At 38.2% G+C, this 27,187-nt stretch overlaps 1 protein-coding gene across 5 annotated transcripts in view; it reads left to right on the plus strand.

Annotated features, from left to right (window-relative positions):
- LOC138714634 (mitogen-activated protein kinase-binding protein 1-like) overlaps window positions 1–27,187 on the plus strand; it is a 525,862-nt gene that overhangs the window by 358,629 nt on the left and 140,046 nt on the right. For all 5 annotated transcript variants that reach the window (XM_069846668.1, XM_069846671.1, XM_069846670.1 and 2 more), the window contains exon 4: window positions 21,844–22,063. In XM_069846668.1, coding sequence (XP_069702769.1) covers window positions 21,844–22,063 — 220 coding nt within the window. The remainder of the gene's footprint in view (window positions 1–21,843; window positions 22,064–27,187) is intronic.

Genomic DNA, 27,187 nt, shown 5'->3' on the forward strand with positions numbered 1-27,187 from the left:
CCTTAAATTCGTATTTAAATAATTTTTAAAATATAAAACTTAATTAGAATTTTCAGAAGAAATTCAAAGTAATTCTAAATGGAATTCTAATAGCCAGTCAGTAGCTTTTCTCACAGTTTTTCTTTTAGTCCGGTCAAGAGTAACTTGACCGCTACAGAGGCGCAGGAAACGAGGAACTGGTCGTGTACGCTAGTGTCCCTTGTTAACATACTTACACATCTATGTACATGGAATTCTCATTAAGTGGTTCAAAGAATTTCACTTTTCTGTATTTCACTGAATGACAGGTAGGCCTACATAAGAGAAAAGTATAGGATTCTCCTGACCTGTTTACAAAGCATCTTAAGTGTACGTGTTGTACACTCCTTCCACCATCACTCCCTTTATCGTCACGTGACATTGTATAAAAAGAAATGAAACCAAATTTATTAATTCCCTGAAACGAGTGTTTGAATTGTATATTGTACAATAGGTACTGTAGAATGCAGGATAACAGAGAGGGTTTGGTATTGAACGGGTTACATCAGCTACTTGTCTACGTGGTTGACGTGAATATGTTAGGAGAAAATGCACAAACGATTAGGGAAAACACGGGAATTTTACTTGAAGCAAGTAAAGCGATAGGTTTGGAAGTAAATCCCGAAAAGACAAAGTATATGATTATGTCTCGTGACGAGAATATTGTACGAAATGGAAATATAAAAACTGGAAATTTATCTTTTGAAGAGGTGGAAAAATTCAAATATCTTGGAGCAACAGTAACAAATATAAATGATACTCGGGAGGAAATTAAACACAGAATAAATATGGGAAATGCCTGTTATTATTCGGTTGAGAAGCTTTTATCTTCCAGTTTGTTGTTAAAAAATCTGAAAGTTAGAATTTATAAAACAGTTATATTACCGGTTGTTCTTTATGGTTGTGAAACTTGGACCTCACTTTGAGAGAGGAACATAGGTTAAGGGTGTTTGAGAATAAGGTACTTAGGAAAATATTTGGGGCTAAGAGGGATGAAGTTACAGGAGAATGGAGAAAGTTACACAACACAAAACTGCACGCATTGTATTCCTCACCTGACATAATTAGGAACATTAAATCCAGACGTTTGAGATGGGCAGGGCATGTAGCATGTATGGGAGAATCCAGAAATGCATATAGAGTGTTAGTTGGGATGCCGGCGGGAAAAAGATCTTTGGGGAGGCCGAGACGTAGATGGGTAGATAATATTAAAATGGATTTGAGGGAGGTGGGATATGATGGTAGAGACTGGATTAATCTTGAATTTTGCTCAGGATAGGGACCAATGGCGGCTTATGTGAGGGCGGCAATGAACCTCCGGGTTCCTTAAAAGCCAGTAAGTAAGCAAGATACAGTAGAATGTGATATGAGTAAAAAGAGTTTTTTTTTTTTTACCGAGCGACTGCATACTTGATGTGAAAACGTCTTCTTTCATAGTTACTTTTATGCATAGTGCTAACGTGGGATTAATTCCATGTTAATTATGCAACTAATTTTACTGACTGTTGTATTTTAGATAATTAATTGGAATGTATTCAGACGCCCCTTGGGGTTTGAATAAAGATTTCGCAGTGGGAAGCTCCTTCATGTCTGTTCACCTATTGTTTCAGCTGAATGTCCTAAATTTCTTATCCGACAAGCAACTGATATACGTATTTCAGTGTCTGTCACTATCGTATCAGTCTTCGCATTTCGAAAGAAAATGAGTTTACTTTCTTAAATTTTGCAACGAGATAGGTAGACGTGATTCACAGATCACTCAACGCAAATTGCCGCCCATGTCCAAACGATAAGAACTGTAACTCCGTCCATCGCATCGTGTTGAATCTGAAATAGATTAGCACTCGACCACACCTCGCAATCGATACGGGGCTAATCAGACTGAACGATAACAAAGGAAATTGCGCGGAAAGTGAAGGAATTAGGCCTTATCTGCACGTCCCAATTCTTGCTGACGAAATATCGTATCACGATCGTAAATTCAGTGCTGCTCACAGCTGATTGACCGTGTGTGTGAGTCACGTACAAGCATACATGTATGTAAACGAATTTATTGTGACTTACACTATGGGCAATGCTCGCAGTGTAATAGCTGATGATGCAGATGATTAAGTTTAAAGAATATTAGGCTATGCACCATATTACAAAAATACGAGATTACTGGTTCCGTCCCCTTCTTAGTTTTACATAATATTCCACAGAATGATAGTCATCCTCGAAATTTCTTTAGGACACTTGGTAGTGTGTGCCAGCTGTCCTGTACACTTTACCTTATCTCGAAAGAAATGGAATTTTCTCCAGAACAGAGGAACAAAATTTTTACCAATGATGAAACAGACCCTGCTGAGTTGATTGATATAGCTGGCGTCAGCATTTTTGGGGTGTGTCCTAAAGTATAGTGCCCAGTTTGTGAGCATGTTCCTAGTGCAGCTGAGAATGATACCAATTCCTATACACGTCACATCAGTCATTTACCAAACACAGTTGTCAGATTGATTACGGTAAAGGTAAGACACTAGCACTTAACGTTCCCTTTACTTATTTCACACGCCAAAACGCTGACGCGGACTGTACCCATAATAAGTAACTAGAATTATTTTCTTTCAGTCTACAATAATTAAACACTGAAGTGACAATTTTTTTAAAGTTTTTTTTCCTTCTTCCCAACTGGTACCATTTTTTTTTTTCAGAAACTATCTGTAGGAATTTAATGAACATTTTTAAACACATTTAACATTGTTGGTGAAAGCTTTTTTGACATGAAATCCTAATTATATGCATATTCAATGCCTGCCCACTTCACTTACGTGATTCGGATTCCGCATATTTCACATAGATGGCAGGACTGTGACTCATTTTCAAGTTGCACACCACTTCGCCGGGCCACGCTGTGCATGATGTAGAGTAAAGGTTGGTAATATTGTGATACGAGTAGCTAATATTGTGATAGTTGTTTTTGAGAATGTATTACAACTTTACTGAGCGAGAGAAGAACCGGTTTTGTGCAGCAACTTGTCCACGAACATTCCCTTAACACGTTGACGCAAAAAAAAGATCTTCCTCTCGCTCAATAAAACTGAAGTGAATTCTCAAAAAGAACTATCACAATATTACTAACCTTTACCCAATATCTGTGGAGAGTTATGTTGTGTACTAGAGTAATTGTTCATGTAAGTGTTGTGTAGGAAATGGGTGAGGATGATGAAGGGAGAAGGAGAAACCTGGTTCCGGCACGTAGCCTACTTGTTTAGAATAGTACCAAGGATGCCGTCAGGCTTTACGTATCTATCTATCCGACGGACGAATCACTATCAACAGTGACATATGTCTTCTCTTCAAATGCAGTGCGGAGAGATTTGGGATTTAACCCAGGCGTATTGGTGCACAATTTAGTGATTAGAATTTGTGCACCGCCACTCTCCTAGTCCCGAGGTAGAAATTTTACATGAAAATCTCTGACTCTGCCGGAAATCGAACCCTGGCTGGTTGGTCTGTAGACATTCGCGGTACCACAGAGCTAACTTGGCGGACAGAAGTCCTAATTATTGTTTTTTAATTATTAATAAACTGGATAAAATTATTATTATGTTAATAAATTGTAAAACAATAATTCATACTTCGTTGAAAAAACTTTCACATTCAATATCAAACTACTAATAAACAGTGTTTATACAATTTTTAATTAAATTCTGAGAAAATGGTACCACATGAAAAAAATTGTCGCTCCAGTATTTAATCATTGTGAACTGAAAGAAAATAATCCCAGTTACTTATTGTATCAGTTAACTCAGCAGAGTCTGTTTTATGATTGATGAACATTTTGTTCGTCTATCTGCTATAGTTCTGGAGAAAATTCAGTTTCTTTTGAGGTAAGGTAAAGCGTACGAAAAAACTGGCAATCTCTACAAAGTGTCCTTAATGCCAGATCTTATGTTTAGAATGTTGGAACTAGTTCTTGGTATAGGTCTATTTTAGAAAGTAGAAAAAATTGCGGTGATTGAATTCGCCGTCAAATATTTTTTATTACCGATTGTCTCGACTTCTCTTTGCATATGATTGTATTCCGAAGGTTTTTTTTTTATTTTATTGAGTTATTTTACGACGCTGTATCAACATCCAGGCTATTTAGCGTCTGAATGAAATGAAGGTGATAATGCCGGTGAAATGAGTCCGGGGTCCAGCACCGAAAGTTACCCAGGATTTGCTCGTATTGGGTTGAGGGAAAACCCCTGAAAAAACCTCAACCAGGTAACTTGCCCCCGACCGGGTTTCGAACCCGGACCACCTGGTTTCGCGGACAGACGCTCTGACCGTTACTCCACAGGTGTGGACATTCCGAAGGTAATCTCTGTCAATTTGATTAAGTTTTGTATCAGCGGACGGAATAAATTTCGTTCGAGACTGCTCTGGATAATGACCATTAAACAAGTGTGAGCCAGTTTTCTGGTATCTATGTCGTATAGGCCCGAATGCTGAAGTATTGAGCCTCTGTGACGAAACGAAACCGCCACTGAACAATTTCGTCCCTGTTCTTATAGAAGATAATTTCACTTAAAGCATTCAGTTGCCGTAAGTACAATTCAGTTGTTTTGTTTGCATATTAAATTACATCTCATTGAGATAGCTATTCTACATTATTATGCCAGGACTGATATACTCTTGTTCATTCTATTGAATAGAAAATGTGTACGCACAACGGTGTTCATTTTTTTTCTCGTCCACACACAATTACAGCTTTCTTCGTTCTGTGATTATGGCTTCCGCTGTCCTTCGCCGTGACTGTATTCTGTGGAGGTACAATGTAACCATGGTGACCAAGCAAGCATGTGATTTATAATACTGGCATGACTTTCTAAGTTAAATTTATGATCGCTTAAGGTTTAGCAACGTGTAAATATACGAAGAAAGTTACGGAGACATTAATTTGTAAAGCTGTGAATCTTGTGCGTTGATAAATTAATTTGAGCATCGTCATCATCAGAATCATCTCCCACTGATATTTTAGTTAGTTTCCGTTTCTTTTTTGTGGGAGCTACAAAATATACATTTGTGCGAGATCGTGCGTATTTGCTTGGTTTCCGCACAAAACCAATCCGCGGTAAGTCTAAAATTCCACATTCAGTATTCCCAACCTAACACACATAACAATTTCCCTCTTCTTACCGCTTAAGTGACATATTGATTTTACTGCTTTAGGCTTTTAACATATTATTTTTAGAGACGTTGAATATAGTAATAATTATAAATTGGAAACTTACCACTGCAATTTCACCTAAATTGCACTGTTAATTATTGTTTTTAAATATTTGCAAAAATTAAGTAAACTCTACAACTCCACTAAAGTTACTGTATTCGTGATGCAAGTAACATTAAGGAAGCCGTGAAAAAATCAACAAGATTCCAGACTCGTCATAGACTGGGGGAAAAAAAAAAGACAGACGTATATCACGGCCTGCTGGAGTATAGTAAACACAGAAAACATTTTAAAGCAACAATGTTGAAGATAGATATTTTTGTTTCGCAAATTTGCCGTCATTGAACAGAAACCAAGATGGAGATTTCATTGCAACTAATTAGAAATTCCTCTTTCAGGTATGTAATAAACGATCTTCGCCCAAAATAATGTACGATACACGAGCGGTATGTTTTCTTTCAATTCTCGGAAATTAGAAAAGCTCAACTACGTTTCGCTTTTTCAGACTTTTCCTCGAACATGAAAACTTCAACATACCGCTCTTGTAACGCATATTACTATTTTCTCAATTCTTGTTTCGGTGTCTTGCTATATATCTGTACTTTCAAAAACGAGTAAAGAGGATATTCGGCAAAGTTGTAGGTTTGTCTCCTTCTTTTACCTGTGATATAGGCCTACAGTATATAAAAACTGGAAACGTTACGAAGCCACCGGTGTAGCTCAGACGGTAGCGCGTTTGCCTACTGATCCGAAGTTACGCTCGGGCGTGTGTTCGATTCCCGTTTGGGCTGATTACATGGTTGAGTTTTTTCCGAGGTTTTCCCAACCGCAAGGCGAATGTCAGGTAATCTATGGCGAATCCTATGCCTCATCTCGCCAAATACCATCTCGCTATCACTAATTCTGTTGATGCCAAATAACCCAGTTGTTGATATAGGTCGCTAAATAACTAACAAGTAAGTAAAAAAAAAAAAGTTACGAAAATATATCTAACTTCGAAACGTCAGTTTGTACATATAACATTATTTTGAAGTAAGTTCCCAATTTAAAATGGCTGTATCTTCGGTACAATATTAAAAGTTTGGTTTATATACTGTAGATAGGATCACAGTCTACGATATATAGTCACGAAGCTTGAGTTTTGAGGGTGCTAGAAACAATAGACTGTGACGGTACTATTTTGCATTGCCTGTAATGAGGCGATATTAGCGATCCTAGTGGTGAGCAACTACCTAATGTTTGTATATTTACTACGTATTGAGCTTCGCGACTGTATATACTAGACTGTGATAGGATTATGCTTTAGAGGTATCTTTTTTTTTTCGATATGCATTTCGTTGCTGTGGTAACTATGTCAGACTTGTAAAAAGAATTATTGTGGTTAAGAACACAGGCAACAGTGATTCTTACAATCGTTTTGCCTTTACGAGTTCAGTGCTATAAACCATGCATTGAGAAGATTGTGCACCAAATTTTGAACGTTACATTGATTAAAAAATCATTTCGTAAGCAGGTGAATAAATTTGAGGAAACTAGTGCAGTTATTAATGTCGTTTGTGACGCAGAAGAATGGCTATTTCTTCCACTGATTAAATTTCCAACTTCTTTACCATGTTAGTATTAAGGATTTACCTTGCTTGATTAGTTTCGAAGTCTTGTGCTTCATTGTGCATTCATTGTCCAAAGCCTAGCCTAGGCTTTGGACAATGAAGCAGAAGACTTCGAAACTAGTCAAGCAAGGTAAATTCTAAATGAAGAGTCCACTGCAAGAATGATGGATGATGGATGTCACTTTCTTGTCGAAAATAAACCAAGACTGTCAATGCATACAGCGTATTCCGAATCTCACCGGTCCGGTGGCATCAATGACGTCACGTTGCAGCGAAATAAGGAACAAAACTGCTGGAAGGATCGATGGCTGTCATGGCGACTGTACAAGTTGTTGTCTGTGCTACGCTAGCAAAATTTTGCGAAATTTTCGTACTCCCATCTCGTTCAAAGAAAAGATAGCATAAACAATTTATTTCTTGAACCGGTAGTAATAACTGGTCCGTTGACATGTTCGCTCATAAGCCATTAATATATTGTTTTTACGTTGTGCTCATTACAAACAATACAGCAGAACTAAAGCAGAACACACCGCCATAACACAACAGTGCACGATGTCATTTGTCTGCTAATTCCCGCCCTATACAAGAACCAATCAGATTCACTGATGACGGCTGATGGAGACTGCCACCACCTCTGCAAGTTGATGGCACCGGTGTGACACCGGTGGAGCATCAATGACGTCATCGGTGGAATTCGGAACACCGTGATGCCATCGGATTGTTCACCGGTGAGATTCGGAATACGCTCATAGCTTAAGACATATAGAATGTACATAGAGAGTTATATGGCATTAACACTGATAGTCATTGTCCAGTAATGATCGAAAAATCACAGTTAAGCTTTGAGCGCTAAGCATTTCAAACTTTCAATTGCTTCTCCTGCAAAATATTTTCCAAATGACATCCATCATTCTTGCAGTGGACTCTTCAAATACTAACACGGTAAAGAAGTTAGAAATTCAATCAGTGATATATATAAGTGTTAAAAGTGTATATAGAAAAATAAAGGCTATTTCTTATTGTACAATACGGTGGTGGTCATATTTAAACTCCATTTCTTTACGAAGAAATTGGTGGTTTTGTTTTTATACAATCTAAAAATTTGCCAAGTTATGGTCATTTGAAACTGGGAACTTGCATAACATTATACTTCACCAGCAGTGGAAGACGTCCGTGCTCCAACTCTTGCAAGCAATCTGCTAGCACCTACTCATCTATTTAGAATGATAGAGCAATAATCGTCTGTGGTAAGGTGAAAGGTCATAACCCTCAGTTCAAGAACTTTTCAGAGTAGCTTAAAAACGAATGGTATATTTTATTCTATTTTTTTTTACAATGTAACCTCGTTATAATTATTAACAAAAATCAAGATTCGTTAAAATGCTAACCCAGTATTGAGAGGGAACCAACGTTTACCAAGCTACATATTAAAACAGTGAGGATCACAAATTCTAAGAATGAATTATATCTAAAACAGTCTGAGAGTTAAATCCTTCCACATACACATAAAATGGACACAAGCAAATAGTATTGTGTGGAAATGTCAATGTTTCAATTTTTTAGGTTTACGACCTGGTCTAACACCGATGGTATGATACAAATTGTCTTTTTTTTTTCTCGCGGACTTGTCCTGAATATTGTATTTTTTTTCTCTATTGTAAGAGCATTAAAATTAACTTTAAGTATCAAGAATTAATTTATCAGATTTTTTTGTAGTTTATTAAGAAATTTTGTTGAAGCATTAGAAGTGGTAGAAAATAAACCATCTAAGGACAATGAAAGAGTGTGAAAAGTCGGAAGGTATATACGTTCAGATACATCCTACGAGCTTTAATATCAGTAATCTTCAAATGGAAGCGAAAACGATATGACTTGAAACATAATGATATTAAATTATGGTTGTCGTAGTGATAGTCACAATGTTGAAAATGGTGATATTGATGTAACTGTGCCAATTACACTGGTCAACACTACAGTAATTTTTTTAAATGTACAATTTCTGCTGTTTCTTATGTAATGTCATCTGCTGATTCCAAAAATGAAGTCAGAATGTTTCTACCATCCACCATTTTTTTTGTAATTAAAAAATTATTTATTTTTATTGCTATATTCAGTCCTTACATGCTAATGGAAAGGAAATATGTAAAATTTTTCATTTTATTGCTTTAACAATTGACCTATAACTTTAGATCACTTTTGCCTGTGAAGTCAGAATTCATAAAAATTAATTTTATTCCTCATAAGACTGTGAGAGTTAGGCCTGCTATTAATTCTTAGTTGAATTGGAATTTACAATCATGAAACAAGTTTCATAACCTATGTTTTCTTTGTCCTAATTTTAAGTGTGGTAAAAGTATCTTATAAAGTGAAAAATACCTCGAAATACTGTGTAATCACAAACAATTTTTGTTACGTTTGTGGTTAAAAAACTTTGAAAGCACACAGGTGATTTTACTACACTAGTTAAAAGAGCTTACGAGTGTTCTTTTGATTGCAAAATAAATGAGTACAGGAACTGGGCCTCTGAAATCTGTAATTCTATTAGCCTAACTGGTTGGCTAAAAGGATTTGGTCATATGTCTTTTCCAGTTCCAATGATATGCCGGGAACCTAAGGATCTTTCAACAGACTGTTACTTTCTAGGAACCACAGTTCAAAAGATTACAGAGAACTTGTCAGCGAGCTGATTCAGAACTATAACGTGATGGGGTGTCATGTATCTCTCAAAATAACTTCTTGAATTCTCATCTTTTTTTTTTTTTCCTCAAAACCTTCGGGTAGTGAGCGACGAATATGGGGAGCGTTTTCAACAGGATTTTTTTTAAACAGAAAGGCGCTACCAAGAAAAATAGAGCCCAAATATCCTGTCAGATTACTGCTGGACACTCAAAAGAGAAGTTTCTCAAGCGAAGTATAGATTAAAAGCTATTTCACACACATTTTAGGTAAATAAAATGATTTTAGGTAAAATGTTACAAGGTATCAATACTAGAAAAGTCTGAAGTACATTTCATATAGGCTAATTACTCAAACATCTTGGGCGATAGAAAAATTTTGAAAACAGATCTGAAATCAGCACGAAAAATGCTATAAGAATCACCTATTCTTTATATCTTAACAAAAAATATGTTTAACTTTGTTGACTAGTGTTATTATAATAAAGATTGTGATATTAATAGTGACAATGGTAACGGTAGACTAATAGTAATGATGGTGATGTGCACGTTGGTTATTAAGAGTTATGAGTGTGTGTTGGCTGGGCTGATGTTTGTGGTGGTAGAGGTTGATGTTACGGTGACGTTTGATATTGATTGCAGTGTGGTCTTGGTTGTGGAGATGGTGGTTATGAGGAATTGGATCTGGTTGTGGGTTATACCTATTTCTTCTCAAGATGAGACATGACATTAGCGCTGCCATCGGAAAAACAACTGAATACCACATAGCGTGGGAGGCCTGTTGCTATGGTAACAACGGTTGAGTTGCCAAATTTATAGGTGTCACATGGCGACTCTCTTGGCGCCATTTGATGTCGGCTATTAATACGTTTCGTGTTCCAGTCTCTGTCGATTTTTGTATTCCCGTATTTTTTCCCGATGTTTCTGGGAACCCTAGTGTGGACATCGTAAATGCACAATACATCCAGCTGCTGTCAGTCACATACGTGGAGAAAGCCGGAGTCCGATAAATAATTTCCGCTCCTAAACCAGACCTGAGAATCCGCACTGAGGAAAAGCTATTCATTCATATTTCGAAATCGGACATTTTGGTCTCGCGACTTTCTCTGCACTTGACATACGTGAAAGTAAAGAGCAAAAAAGTGTGTGCAGGCCAGAAGTGATCAATCTGGTTGCCGCGATATTCACACGGCCTTGACCGGATCGCAGCGCTGCCCTATATATCGGGAAAGTTGAGTGCTGGACCACACCCTCACTGTCGCTGATGAATGACGAATCACTCGTACCTTCCGTAAACATGTAGCCTACAAGTTATCATTGTCTGAACTTCTTAAAATAATTCTCGTGATTCAATAAATGTTGTTAGATGTCATAAATATCTTTATATCTTTGTAAGAATGTAACAATAGAAGCATGCGCCATTTCTTTTCTTGTGTCATAACGTTCTACAGTAGTTGCTGCATTTTTTGCTTTTTCAAATATTATTCAGGTCTTCATATTTTGGTTGGTTTCACGTTCATAATTTACTCACTGCTTTTGATATAGTACGCGAAACTAGTAGTAATCCAAATAATAAAACAGTAGGCCTATAGAAAAATAAAACATTTGCACTACGATATGTTTAGTCACTCGTGAAAACAAGAACAATAAATTACATGCAGCAGGGTCAAGATCTGTTGGATTTTTTTTATTTTAGTAGGTTATTTTATGACACTTTATTAACATCTTAGTTATTTAGCGTCTGAATGAGATGAAGGTGAGAATGCCGGTGAAATGAGTCCGAGGTCCAGCACCGAAAGTTACCCAGCATTTGCTCATATTGGGTTGAGGGAAAACCCCGGAAGAAACCTTAACCAGGTAACTTGCCCCGACCAGGAATCGAACCCGGAACATCTGGTTTCGCGGCCTGACGCGCTAACCGTTACTCCACAGATGTGGACGATTTGTTGGATAATCCAAGCAAAAATGTATACTTCTTTTTCAAATCGTTTAATTGCAAAGGCAACAGAAATAAGATGTCGACGATGAAGAGGAGGAAGTTGAAGGCGACGACCTCGACAAGGAGGAGGAAGTTGAAGGCGACGACGTCGACGAGGAGGAGGAAGTTGAAGGCGACGACGTCGATGAGGAGGAGGAAGTTGAAGGCGACGACGTCGACGAGGAGGAGGAAGTTGAAGGCGACGACGTCGACGAGGAGGAGGAAGTTGAAGGCGTCGACGTCAACGAGAAGGAAATTGAAGGCGACGATGTCGACGAGGAGGAGGAAGTTGAAGGCGACGACCTCGACGTGGAGGAGGAAGTTGAAGGCGACGACCTCGACGAGGAGGAGGAAATTGAAGGCGACGACCTCGACGAGGAGGAGGAAATTGAAGGCGACGACCTCGACGAGGAGGAGGAAGTTGAAGGCGACGACCTCGACGAGGAGGAAGTTGAAGGCGACGACGTCAACGAGAAGGAAATTGAAGGCGACGACGTCGACGAGGAGGAGGAAGTTGAAGGCGACGACCTCGACGAGGAGGAGGAAGTTGAAGGCGACGACCTCGACGAGGAGGAAGTTGAAGGCGACGACCTCGACGAGGAGGAAGTTGAAGGCGACGACCTCGACGAGGAGGAGGAAGTTGAAGGCGACGACCTCGACGAGAAGGAAATTGAAGGCGACGATGTCGACGAGGAGGAGGAAGTTGAAGGCGACGATGTCGACGAGGAGGAGGAAGTTAAAGGCGACGACCTCGACAAGGAGGAGGAAGTTGAAGGCGACGACCTCGACGAGGAGGAAGTTGAAGGCGACGACGTCAACGAGAAGGAAATTGAAGGCGACGACGTCGACGAGGAGGAGGAAGTTGAAGGTGACGACGTCGACGAGAAGGAAATTGAAGGCGACAACGTCGACGAGGAGGAAGTTGAAGGCGACGACGTCAACGAGGGGGAAGTTGAAGGCGGTGACGTCGACGGCGAAGAAGAGGAAGTTGAAGACTATTGGTAAAAAAAAGGTAATTAACGTGCACTCTTTGGATGCGTGAAACTAAGAAAAGCAAAATAAGATTACGCTGAAATGCACATTGAGAATCGTGTCGTCTACGGCCTGTCGTAAGGACGTATAATTAATATACATGTGGTTTCATTGCGACCGACAAGGAAGTGATAGTGGATTCCAAATCGAATTCTCCGCTGTGCACGACGTGATTGCGTTTTCCGCTTGCTTGTGTGTTTGCCGTAATGGTCCGAACCTACTTGTGGCAGCAATCGCTTGCCATTTAAGGGCTAAATTAATCGGCAAGGAGAACTAGAAATCGCGGGCTAGGAAGCCGTTCCCAGCAAGGCTATCACACCGCACATGGGAAAGAAGGTCACCACGCCGCTCGGCGCTTTCTTGGGGTCACCTGGATCCCTGCACTTCCTCTTGATCTCTTGACGACTGCTTTCACCCAAATCATCACCAGCATCTCGGCGGTTTCCCTCTCTGCCGCAACGCAGGCTGTTTGGAGCAAGAGTGGCGCGAGTGCAGCACAATAGTCCCAGTGGAAACTAACACCTTCGAAACTGTTGAAAATTAATGCTTACATAGAAATTAAAACACAATGGAAAGACGTTTATAGTCTTGATATTTGTTTTCAGTTATTTCATTTCTATTGCTTTGGCAACAGTGTAACAATTGACAACTGTTGAAGTTATAGTGTAGATGGTAATTGCGTTTCTCTTTCTCAAAGAACTGTTTTATCTCTGCAAACCTGGATTCTTCAGCGTTAGTATGGAGTAAAGGCCCATTCACAATGAAAATTAAAAATAACCGTAACATAAACACAGAAGTTTGCGCCCAGGTTACCAAATGGAATCATTCACAATGATTCACATAAACATTTCCGTTAGACGTTAACATGAAAGTTTGCCAACTACAAACTTTCATGCTTATGCTTACGTGATTTGCAAACAGAACACAATCGTGGAGCGCTGAAGTATACGACAGAATATGAGGAAATGGCGTCGTTGTCATGTTTCCATAGTTACCAAGTATCTTTGCGGTTATGTTTATGTCCCCATCATGAATGATGTGATTTTACCGTAACGTTTACATTCTTAAGTTAACCCTTACGTTATGTTTAATTTTCATTGTGAATGGACCTTAAGGATTTACCAACATTGAGATGTCCACCCAACATCGTGATGCACTTGGGAAGAGGAGCTACGATAGGTGGCGAAATCCAGTTACGAAAGCCAGCTATAACGCCTGGGGACAATCATGCTAACCACACGATACCTCCATTCTGGTTAGATGATTGGGCATTTTAGCTTCGGCATGTGGACTTGAGCCATCAGTCGATCTAAATTCTTAAAGGGCTGTAGCGCCACTGATTATTATTATTATTAATTTTTGTTATTATTATTAATTATTATTATTATTATTATTATTATTATTATTATTATTCAGAATTCAACAACGCTGGAATGATCCTCGGATAGAGGCGTAGATGTGCTTATCGAGTGAGAGCATACTAAGCACTTCAGGCCATGTAGGCTTTTGACGTAAACTACGTCTTTTTCGTGCATACACTAGGTATCAGGACGTAACTCGGTAATTGGCTGTCACACAAAATGCATCCTCCTACCTTTTTCTCCTTCTTTCATTTCCCTCGCCACCCACACGTAGTTATAGGCTACAGCATAAAAGAGCTATGCACGTGTAAATATTTTTGTGCGAGATCGTGCGTATTTGCTTGGTTTCCGCACAAAACCAATCCGCGGTAAGTCTAAAATTCTACATTCAGTATTCCCAACCTAACACACATAACAATTTCCCTCTTCTTACCGCTTAAGTGACATATTGATTTTACTGCTTTAGGCTTTTAACATATTTTTAGAGACGTTCAATATAGTAATAATTATAAATTGGAAACTTACCACTGCAATTTCACCTAAATTGCACTGTTAATTATTGTTTTTAAATATTTGCAAAAATTAAGTAAACTCTACAACTCCACTAAAGTTCGTGATGCATGTAACATTAAGGAAGCCGTTTGTTTTAAGTTCGCATTTATAGACTGGGGAAAAAAAAGACAGATGTATATCACGGCCTGCTGGAGTATAGTAAACACAGAAAACATTTTAAAGCAACAATGTTGAAGATAGATATTTTTGTTTTGCAAATTTGCCGTCATTGAACAGAAACCAAGATGGAGATTTCATTGCAACTAATTAGAAATTCCTCTTTCAGGTGTGTAATAAACGATCTTCGCACAAAATAATGTACGATACACGACGGTATGTTTTCTTTCAATTCTCGGAAATTAAAAAAGCTCAACTACGTTTCGCTTTTTCAAACTCTTCCTCGAACATGAAAACTTCAACATACCGCTCTTGTAACGCATATTACTATTATGCACCCATGATGAAACGAGTTACATATCGGTTGTTAAGTCTGCTCCAGAGTCTCGGTAATGATGGTGGTGGCCCTAAAGTTAGTTTTCACTTCGAAAGATGTGTGAAAAAGAATCAACATACAACGAATGTGGTGCAGATTTTTGGTGTGGACGCTGCCCACGCTTACCCGCAGTTGGTGCATGCTGGCGTGTGGAGTCGGGCGGATCGTTAAGCAGAATCAGAATAATCGCGACCGAGTCAAGGTCGTACCTGCAGCCGCGGTACTCCGGAGATGCTATCGCTGATTGAGATTTAGTGCAGTTCCATTACAAACAGTACGACTTCAATGCGAAGAGAGAGAAATGGGAAAGGCATATTATGGAGGAAGGAGAAAATGGGAGAAAGAAAAAACAAGGGAGCAAAAATACAGATAGAAAAATTAAATAATGACGAGAAAAGAGTGATGGAGAATGAGAAACAAAAGGGATCAAGAGAAAATGAAGTAACACAGGAGAAAGAAGATATGAAGGAACAGGATAGGAAAGGATGTCAGGGAACAGGATAGGAAAAATGTATGAAGGAAGAGGAGAGAGAGAGAAGTAGTATGAAGGAACAGGGCGGAGAAAATGTATGAAAGGACAGGACGAGAAAAAAGATATGAAAGACAACACGGGAAAAAAGGTCTAAAAGGACTGTATATTTGTGATTAAATTTGTTCGTTGATTATATAATTTTGTTAATGAATTTATAATTTCATTTTGTTTGTTATAAATATTTTCGTGAATTATAATTTCTATATTATTGATTTTATTATATCTATGAAAATGTATGAAAGGGCAGGACGGGAAAAAGGTATGAAGAGACAGGACAGGAAGAAGAGTATGAAGGGACAGGACTGAAAAAAGGTATGAAAGCAGAGTACGGAAAAAAGGTACGGCAAGAAGATATGAAGGCATTATTACAAAAATAACCCTTGTCAAAATTACTATCTTTCAGGAGAACAATAAAAAATAAAAGAATAACATATGTCAGCTAGCCTACCTTTTACATCCATCAAAAGACTAATTAAAAATAAATATAAAATCAAGCAAAACCAAGCACTATGTACCAAAGCCAAAGATAAAAAAAATGGAGCATTTTAATAAAAAAAAAAAACAGAAATTATTCCAGAAATCCCACGTAAAACTGCAGTAGCAAAATTCAGACTGCTTACAGAACACGATTATTTGGCCAAACACTTGAATAAAATAGGAATTTACACGAGTCCAAATTGCCCTCTATGCAACAAAGAAGAAGAAATGACTGAAGATCATCTCATAACCTGTGAAGTTCTACCTGATGGATCCACCACAGAGAAATATTGGAGAGCAAGAACGCTAATGGCTTCGTTGCCAAAGCCCGGCATTAGATAACACTGGTGTTTTATCCTTGTGTCCATTCATTCATTCATTTATTTTATTCCATAGATCTTACATGAGCAATGAAGCTTTAAGATGTGGAAAATGTCAACATTTTACAATATTACAATTACAATTTTTACAAATTATTATAGTTTTACAATTTAGTAATTTTCTACAATTTTTACAATGTTGTACAATTTTTTTACATTTTGGCGAGATGTAGTGAGATGAAATGAGGTCCGAGGATTCGCCAAAATATTACCCGGCATTTGCCTTTTCGGTGGGGGAAACCTCGGAAAAACCCAACCAGGTAATCAAATCAAAGGGGGTAATCAAATCAAAGGTGTTGATGCCAAGGACTCGCCATAGACCATCCGGCTTCAGTCCCAGGCTGTGGAAAACCTCGGAAGAAACCAAAGTCCAAAGGGGGATCCAACCCAAGCCCGAACGCAGCTCCGGATCAGCAGCCCAGCGAGTCTGCCGACTGAGCTACATCGATGGCTCTACTAAAAGTATACAATAAATAGCCAATCAGATTATTAAATTTACAAACGCAAACGATCATTCATAAGTTGAGCTATATTATAATACAAAACAATTTAATTAAATTTAAGGCATAAACAATTCAACCAGTTGTGATATACAGAAATTGATAATACATATCATGCAAACTACTTCAAATTACAAACACAAACAATTTATCAGTAGAGCTATATAGATTACTATTCAATTTAAAGCATATACAATTCATCGGCCAAAACTATACAAATATATACAATACAAAGTAGCATACTTTCATTAAGCTATACAAATTTGTGCAATTAATATCAAGTAGATTAATTCAATTTATAATCATAAACAATTCATCAGTTGAGCTATACATATTACCATTCAATTTACAGTAGGTCTATATACAATTCATCAGTAGAGCTACACAGACTAGTAATCATTTTAAGAACATATACAATTCATCAGCCAAACTATACAAACATATACAATCAAATTAGTTCAATTTACAAACTTATTTTCGTTAAGCTATACAATTCATATGAAGTAGATTAATTCAATTTATAAGCTTAAACAATTCATCAGTTGACCTATACAGTATACTATTCAATTTACAGTACATACAATTCATCAGTTATGCTAAACAAAAAATACAATACATAGTAAACAGATTGAGTCAATATAAAAACATATTTTAGTTGAGCTATATAAAATTGTACTTGTCATTTAAGTAGAATAATTCAATTCACAAGCATAAACAATTCATCAATTGTGTAGAAGGTATGAGTATGTAGAAATTTGGTTAATTCTTTTCTGAACCTTTTCTCGTTGTTCTTCAAATCTTTAAGATAATTAGGCAGTGCATTGAAGACTGTTATACATGAATAGCGAACTCCTTTTTTAAAACAGCTTAGACTAACAGAGGGTAGATGAAAACATCAGAGCATTTACAATTTAGTTGAACTTGTTTCAAACACCTTACTGGTGGGAGGTTTAACCTAAAAAAGGAGAAGCCCTAGCATTAACTAACACAGGAATATTACAACTCTGCTTTTTAACATGGCTGCCTCTGATGCTATTAGCAATAAGAACCGAAAGGTGCTCCTTGCCTCTACCATTCAGATGCAGGCCATGTGACGTATATTCATACCTTCTTATAGGGCTTACATCTATCAAACCAATGTGTGATGCCCCAGGTCTCATCAGAGCCCGCTCAAGCCGCACATTCACACTCCGCACCCTCCTGTGAAGATACGGCTTGTCGTACCTGCTGAAAAGACCGAGAAATCCCACATTGGTATGGCTGCTCATCTCAGTTATGTTGTTGACATCTTTCTCAATAGAATAGTTAAAATCGTTATCAATACTATTACCTGGCCCACCCACTATAACACATGACATGGGCCGTTATTGTAATCTATAAACATTTAAAATAGTAGCATGTGTGTCCTTAACTCAATTTCATTAAACATGACTAGGGCTGTTTTTGTAATAATTCATATGAAGGTACACGAGAAGAAAAAGATGTGAAGGGACTGCGGGGGAGGGGATGGTGTGGAGGAACGGGTAGGGAAATAGTATGAAGAGACAGAAGGGAGAAAGTATGAGGGGAGAGGAGAAGAAATAGTATGAATAGACGGGAGGGGGAAACGGTATCAAGGATGAGGGACAAAGGACATCAAGGGACAGGACGAGAAAAATGTATAAAGGGAAACGAAGGGAGGAAGTTATAAGGGAGAAAATGATGTTAAGGCTCAGAATGAAGAAATGCTATGAAGAGAAAGGAGGGGAAAATTGTATGAAGGGACCTAGAGGGGGAAAGGGCATGAAGGGACAGGAGGTGACAGGTTATCAAGGGACAAAGGAAAAGGTTATGAAGGGATAGGTTGAAAAAAATATGACGAGAAAAATGTATGAAGGGACATGAGGGGAAAAATATGTGAAGACACATGGTGAAGAAATGGTATGAAGGGAAGGGGAAAAGGGTATGAAGGAACAGAAAGGGGAAAATTGTATGAAGGGACAGGAGGGTAAAGAGTATAGAAGAATAGGAAGGGGAAAGGGTACGGAGAGACAAGGAAGAAAGAAGGTATAAAGAATCGGGAAAGGAAAAAAAATGGATCTGATGGAAAGGTGTCAAGGCTCAGGAGAGAATATAATGGACGAGGAACAGAAGGTGAAGGAGTGTGAAGGGACAGGCTGTGAAGGAGGTGTTAAGGAACAGATGAAGAATGAAAAGAATCATGGCGGATGGAGGGGAAGCAGAGGAGAGGGCTATGAAGAAATAAAAAGTATGTATGCGTGAAGTTAATAAAATATAGAAAAGAGAAGAATTGTGAAGATGGGGATGATTATATAACTGATATACATTCAAAATATTGAAACATAAGAGCTGCATCTCTGTACTTAGTGCACAGATTCCGCGGCTGTATTCTGTTTACAACTCTTTCATCATTTATGCAAACTTTGATTCTGTCTGCTAAGTGCCGCGTGGGCAGGCTGTCTTGTCATAGTTATGTACGTTGATTATCTCAAGTGTCTTCGCCGCTTTAATTGGCATAGTCGACGTTTCATTCCATTTTGGTAATTAGTAATTAACTCAAGTCTGTCTTTGATTGGGCTTAGCACTAATCACAAACGTCTGCAAGTCTTAACTAAATTGCCATCTTTCTTGTCCGTCTTTGCTGTCATAACTTGTAATTATACGAGATGGGGGGGGGGGGGAGGTTGTGCTTCTACATTAATTGCACAGCACATGTGTTCTCTGACCATACCTCGTACCATTTACAGGCTATAGTTTGGATGAGATATAGTATAGAGTAGACTATATTGTGTTATTTTTTACTGTATTTTGTGTTATTATTACTGTATTGTTGTTTTGTGTTACCTTTTATTATTTATTTGTATTTGTATCGTAAGTGAAAAAATTGAGCAAATATATAAACATACATTACTAACTTATTTTCACAAAAATCGAATGAATTTTATAACTGGAAAACATATACATAACACCAGAAGAAATGTCCCAACTCTTTTGGCAGAACCTAAATGCCACACTACAGCTGGATTAAGACACAGTAGGAATTATGGACCAAGACTATACAATTCAGTATTGAAAAATAATCCAGACCTAAGCAATTTACACATTCTTAAGTTTAAAAATAAAGTGAAAATGTTTGTATGATATTTGAAAAATTTTATTATAATTTTTTTAAGTGTTACTAGTATTATATGGTACTAATTTTTATTGTATTTATCTGATGCATGTACCCTATAAGATAAAACATTGTAATAAATATAAATAGATCATTTTCTTAATTAATAACAGTGTACGTGTATATCTCCAATAAATGATTTTCTTAGCATCGCCACAGATACGCTTGATTGTACTTGTCACTATATCTTGTCACTAGAAAGCTTTTGAAATTTATATTTTCCCCGCCATTCATAAAATATTTTGATATGATACCTCTTGCACAAAATGAGAGATCTATAACTGAAACTCGATTAATATATTTCAGTATTATTTGTATTTATCCTGGTAATAATGAACAGTTTGACTCGTAGACATTTTGTTTTTTCAGCATTAACTTCCCATGATTTTACGAGAAGATTAGAAGAGAACGGCAGTTACGTAGACTTTCAGCTCCCCACTACTACCATTAATGCATAACACAATGTCAATACGGCGGTTGCTGTCGTCTGCGATACAACGAACTTTTCTGTTGATTTTCGAGTTTGGCATTTTTTCCGGTTATTATATGCTTATTTAAGTTGTGTTAACTCTCGCTAGTGGTTTTATATTTTATTTTATCCGTCTTAGTATTTATTTTATTACTGTAAATATTTTTGTTTTATGACATTATTATTATTATTATTATTATTATTATTATTGTTACTATTATTTATATCATCAGCATTATTATTTGAACCCTGTAAAATTTATGTAGACTACTGGACTGTACCCGAGCACGAGCATTATGCTCATATCGGGTATCTATTCATATGTATTCAATTCAAATGTAAATTGTAAATAAATTTGAAATACAAACTGATAATGGTAAAAGCTCACCCTCTATCGTTGAGGGTTGAAAACTTGCTCCATTTCTTGTTAAGAAAATGGCCTTCCTGTCAAATTGCAGCCTGTGTGAAGGAGGCTTTTGTTGGTGGTTGGCACTGTCGTTGGGCAGTCATAATTGCGCTGCGATTTGCGTCAGTGCACAAGAAACGTCGCATGACACACGTACCAGTTTAACGACGGCTCGGAGCCGGAAGGCTAGTACGTGGGCAGTGGCGGCCCCAGTGGCCAGGTTACTTAATGCACACTTTCGTTGTGTGCACGGCGCGGAAACAGGGTTCCGTGTCCGAAGTTACGCAACTGCAATGTGCCTGTCATCTTCAACGAATACCATTCAATGGACTGAGCACCTGCTGGCAAGGTTTTCATCAGAGTGGCCTTCTTTCGTGTCCCTTGCAGAATTGTTTCATGTTGACGCGTGAGATTTTCAATGGATGAAGTGGCTATGGAATGTATTTTCAACCAACTTTGCCCGACCCTGTAATTTTTATTCCACATTTGTCTCATTTTGAACGTGTAAAGTTTTTGGTGGATAATACCTCTACAGCAGAGTTTTTCAACTTTTTTTCAAAATTCGGCACTAAAGTTTTAATTTAAAATCCCGCGACACACTCAAAGGGCCATATTCATAGAAATTCTTAGCGCAGACTTCCGGTGGATGATCAGCGAACTAACGTTTTTCGTATTCATAAACCAATGTTAGCGATATGATATGATATGAATCCTGTACAAGTAATCAGTCGATAGCCGGGGCTAGTTTAGCACGCTCGTAGCGCGGGCTAGCGAAATGTCCATGAATAGCACCCTTATGATCTAAACCGGTGGTTCCTAACATTGGGGGAGGGTATTTTTTTCATAAGAACAAGTGAAATACAATATTTTTTAAGGTTGGTAGGGGTCCACACCTGTGGAGTAACGGTCAGCGCGTCTGGCCGCGAAACTAGTTCTTTTGACTAACATGTTTATAGGTTGAAGATGGGTTAACGTGGCATTTTTGTGCTCGCAGATGTACGGTGGTGCTCTTCAACCCCAAGAAGAACCGGCAGACTCACCTCCTCAACAGCTCGCGGAAGACCATCACTTGCCTGGCCTTCTCCGCAGGCGGTCGCTATCTTGTGACAGGAGAATGTGGCCACCTGCCTTCCGTGAGGGTGTGGGATCTCCAGGAGGGCGGAGGCACCCAGATCGCAGAGTTTCCAGGCCACAAATATGGGATCAACTGCGTCGTAAGTATTCGAACAACTCCTATCCATATAAGTACTTACTTACTTACTTACAAATGGCTTTTAGGAACCCGAAGGTTCATTGCCGCCCTCACATAAGCCCGCCATTGGTCCCTATCCTGAGCAAGATTAATCCACTCTCTACCATCATATCCCACCTCCCTCAAATCCATTTTAATATTATCTTCCCATCTACACCTCGGCCTCCCCAAAGGTCTTTTCCCCTCTAGCCTCCCAACTAACACTCTATATGCATTTCTGGATTTGCCCATACGTGCTACATGCCCTGCCCATCTCAAACGTCTGGATTTAATGTTCCTAATTATGTCAGGTGAAGGATACAATGCGTGCAGCTCTGCGTTGTGTAACTTTCTCCATTTATCCTGTAACTTCATCCCTCTTAGCCCCAAATATTTTCCTAGGAACCTTATTCTCAAAAACCCTCAATCTCTGTTCCTCTCTCAAAGTGAGAGTCCAAGTTTCACAGCCATACAGAACAACCGGTAATATAACTGTTTTATAAATTCTAACTTTCAGATTTTTTGACAGCAGACTAGATGACAAAAGTTTCTCAGCCGAATAATAACAGGCATTTCCCATATTTATTCTGCGTTTAATTTCCTCCCGAGTGTCATTTATATTTGTTACTGTTGCTCCAAGATATTTGAATTTTTCCACCTCTTCGAAGGATAAATCTCCAATTTTTATATTTCCATTTCGTACAATATTCTGGTCACGAGACATAATCATATACTTTGTCTTTTCGGGATTTACATCCAAACCGATCGCTTTACTTGCTTCCGGTAAAATTCCCGTGTTTTCCCTAATCGTTTGTGTATTTTCTCCTAACATATTCACGTCATCCGCATAGACAAGAAGCTGATGTAACCCGTTCAATTCCAAACCCTGCCTGTTATCCTGAACTTTCCTAATGGCATATTCTAAAGCGAAGTTAAAAAGTAAAGGTGATAGTGCATCTCCCTGCTTTATCCCGCAGTGAATTGGAAAAGCATCAGATAGAAACTGACCTGAAACTGCTTATAAGTACAGGATTGAAAAGAATTCATAATCCATATTGAATCTTTCGTACACTACTTTTAACACTTGAATATAAATAATTGATTAAATGGCGATCTTACTCGTGTTAATTGTGTAATCATTTGCGGCTTACAGCTGTTTCGGTGCATCTTCACACCATCCTCAGAGCCTACTAGAACTCGGCGTCATCTCGAACTTCGCTGCCTGTTGTGTGGGTGCGGTCGATTGTTGAAACGTATTGAAATGTGGTGTGTGTGTTCTGAAATTGATCTGTGTGTTGAGAATTTGATCAGGGTGTGTTTTAGTGTGTCTGTATATTTCATAATGTTCTAGTGTGTTGAGTTTTTGGTTTTTGGGTTGTATGTGTAGGATTTCCATGTCTGTATTTATGTTGTTGTATGTATGGTTAGCATTAGTTGTGTATTCGGCATATGTAGATGTATTGTGTCCTCTGGTTATTGCTTTAACCACACAGGCGAATACAAACTCACATGTAATAGTTGCGACAGTTTCTACATTGGACAGACAGGCAGATCATTCCAAACTCGATACAAAGAACACATTAAAGCAATAACCAGAGGACACAATACATCTACATATGCCGAACACATAACTAATGCTAACCACACATACAATAACATGAATACAGACATGGAAATCCTACACATACAACCCAAAAACCAAAAACTCGACACACTAGAACAATATGAAATATACACACACCAAAACACATCCTGATCAAATTCTCAGCACACAGATCAATTTCAGTACACACACACCACATTTCAACATTTTTCAACAATCGAACGCACCCACACAACAGGCAGCGAAGTTCGAGATGACGCCGAGATCTAGTAGGCTCTGAGGATGGTGTGAAGAAGCACCGAAACAGCTGTAAGCCGCACATGCTTACACAATTAACACGAGTAAGATCGCCATTTAATCAATTGAGGCATTGACATGGAAAAGGTCGTAACTGCCAAAAATTCGAATTTTTAGGTTTTTCATTGAGAAGGTAGTAAATAGCCATGCCAATGGCACAGAGAAGGTAGTATGTCCGTATGTAATGAAGCGAAGTTGGAAACGTAGTCACTAGATGTTGTAAGTTGTATGTGCACAGCTGTTGGCGCGGAGAAGGTAGTAACTCCGTTTACAACATCAGAGTGTGTCTAGACAAATATGGGCTGATAACTGTGCACATTATTGCCAAGAAACATTTTGATTCAGTGGACTTGAAATTCCTGGTTTCAGAACATTCCTACATGCCATGTGATAGGGAATTTGGCATCATAGAGAAAAGAAAAAAAAAAAAGATGCAAGACCATGGTTCCAGAAGAGGTAAGGCCTTATAATGTAATAATGATGAAGGATGAGGATTTCGTCGACTTTTCTGCAGAATGTGACAAGTTTTTGAATACAACTCCTATCAAAATCACCACCTTCAACTGGATTAGACTCTCAAGATATGATTTTCCTCTAATAAAAACAAGACAGTCATTTAATGACCTTGAAATGTGGACAGAGCACAGGATTTTTAAGAAAGGACAGTCATTAACTTCAATCACTAACTTGCAATGCTTGCAAGGCCTTGAAAAAAGACCAGTCGTTCCTGATACCAAAAAGAGAGACTTGTTATCTATGTTAGACTTCCTCGATGAAAAGTATCATGCATTTTACCGAAAAATTTGTGCATAATGTATAAATAACGTTAATTCTCAGTTTGGCTAAGGAGTGATTTCAATGTTGTATTTTCATAAAATAGGATTTCACAGATAAATCTGTGCCAGACTTTTCAAATTTCATATGTAACACAAACATGAGTGTATGCCTTTCATTTAAAGCAGTTTCTGTAATAATGTAAGTTAGAAAGTGTTCATAAATTTGTTTTTTGCTTCCCCTGAAAGATTTTGTTTTTGGCAGTTACTACCTTTCCCATGTCAGCGCCTTAATTATGAAAAGAATTGTTTTTATCGTTAATTTTTCATTGATTTTATTATCATTCACACACACAAAACTGACCGGCAATGGATAAAATAAAAAAAAAATGCAACACTACTTGAAATATCAACGTAACCGATATAACACGTCATAAACATTTTCCCACTGTTCCCGCGCATTATTCTGTTCATCAGTATTTTCTTCTCCTTGTTTTGCGAATTTCCCATGACAGAGTATGCTTTGTGACTTCCAAATATTCATCTCAGATTATTCTATGCAATGAACAATGGCCTTCCTGCAATAAAGTTTATGGTCTGTTAATTATTTCCATTCTCAACTTTGTCCATATCTCATGTTATTGTTAGGCGGAAGTGCAATTCTGTAGTTTTCCAGCAGGTTTACAACTGAATTTTATTAAGTAAAAAACCTTTTTAAATCTAAAAGAAGCAGCAGGAGCAACATCTTCTATGACATAAAAAACATGGAATTAACTGGTTGAGCGTCAGAACGAGAGTAAAATCATGTCCACCCCTTATCTCTCGCTTGGCCAGGGCTATTAATTTCATACCAACTCGAACCTAATTGTACAAAAGATGCAGCACCTTCTAATGTTTTTTTAGTAGGTCATTTTACGACGCTTTATCAACAGCTTTGATTATTTAGCGTCTGAATGAGATGAAGGTGATAATGCCGGTGAAATGAGTCCGGAATCCAGCACCGTAAGTTACCCAGCATTTGCTCATATTGGGTTGAGGGAAAACCCCGGAAAAAACCTCAACCAGGTAGCTTGTCCCGACTGGGAATCGAACCCGCGCCACCTGGTTTCGCGGCTAGACGTGCTAACCGTTACTCCACAGGCGTTACTTCTTTAGAGACTGCCTCGATTTTTATTAGTATCTACTATTGGGCCAATTGTCTCGGTCTCATAAATTGAGACTACTCATCCTGCATGTGGTTTTTCCGTGGTTTATCTAAAGTGTTAAGAAATTTCTGGATGAGTCTCTGAAGAAATGCACCACAGACCTAACACCCACCAGTATACATTTTGAATTTCCAAATTCTGTCATTCACTTATCTTTGGTTGTCAACGGAACCTTTAGAGAAGCTTCCTAAACATCGGCAGGCATCGGGGACGTGACTTTGGTGTTGCTGCTTTTCTCCCTGGGCTCGACGATTGGGCGGGGAATGCTCTGGGATGCAGCGGTAGTAACTGTCTATGCTGGTGCGTGTATTCGTGCCTGCCACTTGACTACTAAAATTCTAATTAATCACATGGTGCCACATTAATAGCAATTGTAATTTTTCACGCCCTTTTCTTTGTTTCCCTTTTTTAAAACTTAATATCTATGTTTACTTATGTATAATATTTTTTTGAGGATATAGGGTAAACTGTATAGTGATTGACCACTTAAGCTAATGAATAATAAAACAATGAAATAGCGGAAAACGGTGGTAACTTATTGAGAGAATTTTAAAGGCATTGGGTCAAGTGAAGATTCAGAAACAAATCAAAATCAATAAACAAAAGAAAAAATAAAATTTTAATGCAAAGATAAATTAAATAAACACAACAAGTCCACTTTTACAGTTATTGACCGTCTACTGCACAGTTATTGACCACACGCTTATTAGTGATTGACCGTCTACTGCACAGTTATTGAATACTCATTTATTAGTGATTGAACAACACATTTTCACAATTTTCACTTTTTTCTTGTCTGTTTCGTTTCTCTTCTTCTGATCTTTCTCATTAAGAACTATTCGCCACCGGCGTAGCTCTGTCGGCAAAGGTGTTTGCCTGCCGATCCGAAGTTTCGTTCGGGCGCGGGTTCAATTCCAGCTTGGGCTGATTACCTGGTTGGGTTTTTCCGAGGTTTTGCCCAACCGTAAGGCAAATTTCAGGTAATCTATGACGAATCCTCGGCCTCATCTCGCCAAATACCATCTCGCTACCATCAATCCCATCGACGCTAAATAACCTCATAGTTGATACAGTGTCGTTAAATAACCAAGTTAAAAAATAAGAAAAGAACTCTTCTCGCTGCCTTTTCTTTCATTTCTTATTCGCTTCCTTCCTTCTCTTGCCTCTTCTTCCATTTTTCTCTTTTGTGCCTTATCAGAAGCAAGTGTGTGTCATTTCTCTGATGTTAT

This window comes from Periplaneta americana, chromosome 15 (assembly GCF_040183065.1).
Source record: "Periplaneta americana isolate PAMFEO1 chromosome 15, P.americana_PAMFEO1_priV1, whole genome shotgun sequence".
NCBI lineage: Eukaryota > Metazoa > Arthropoda > Insecta > Blattodea > Blattidae > Periplaneta > Periplaneta americana.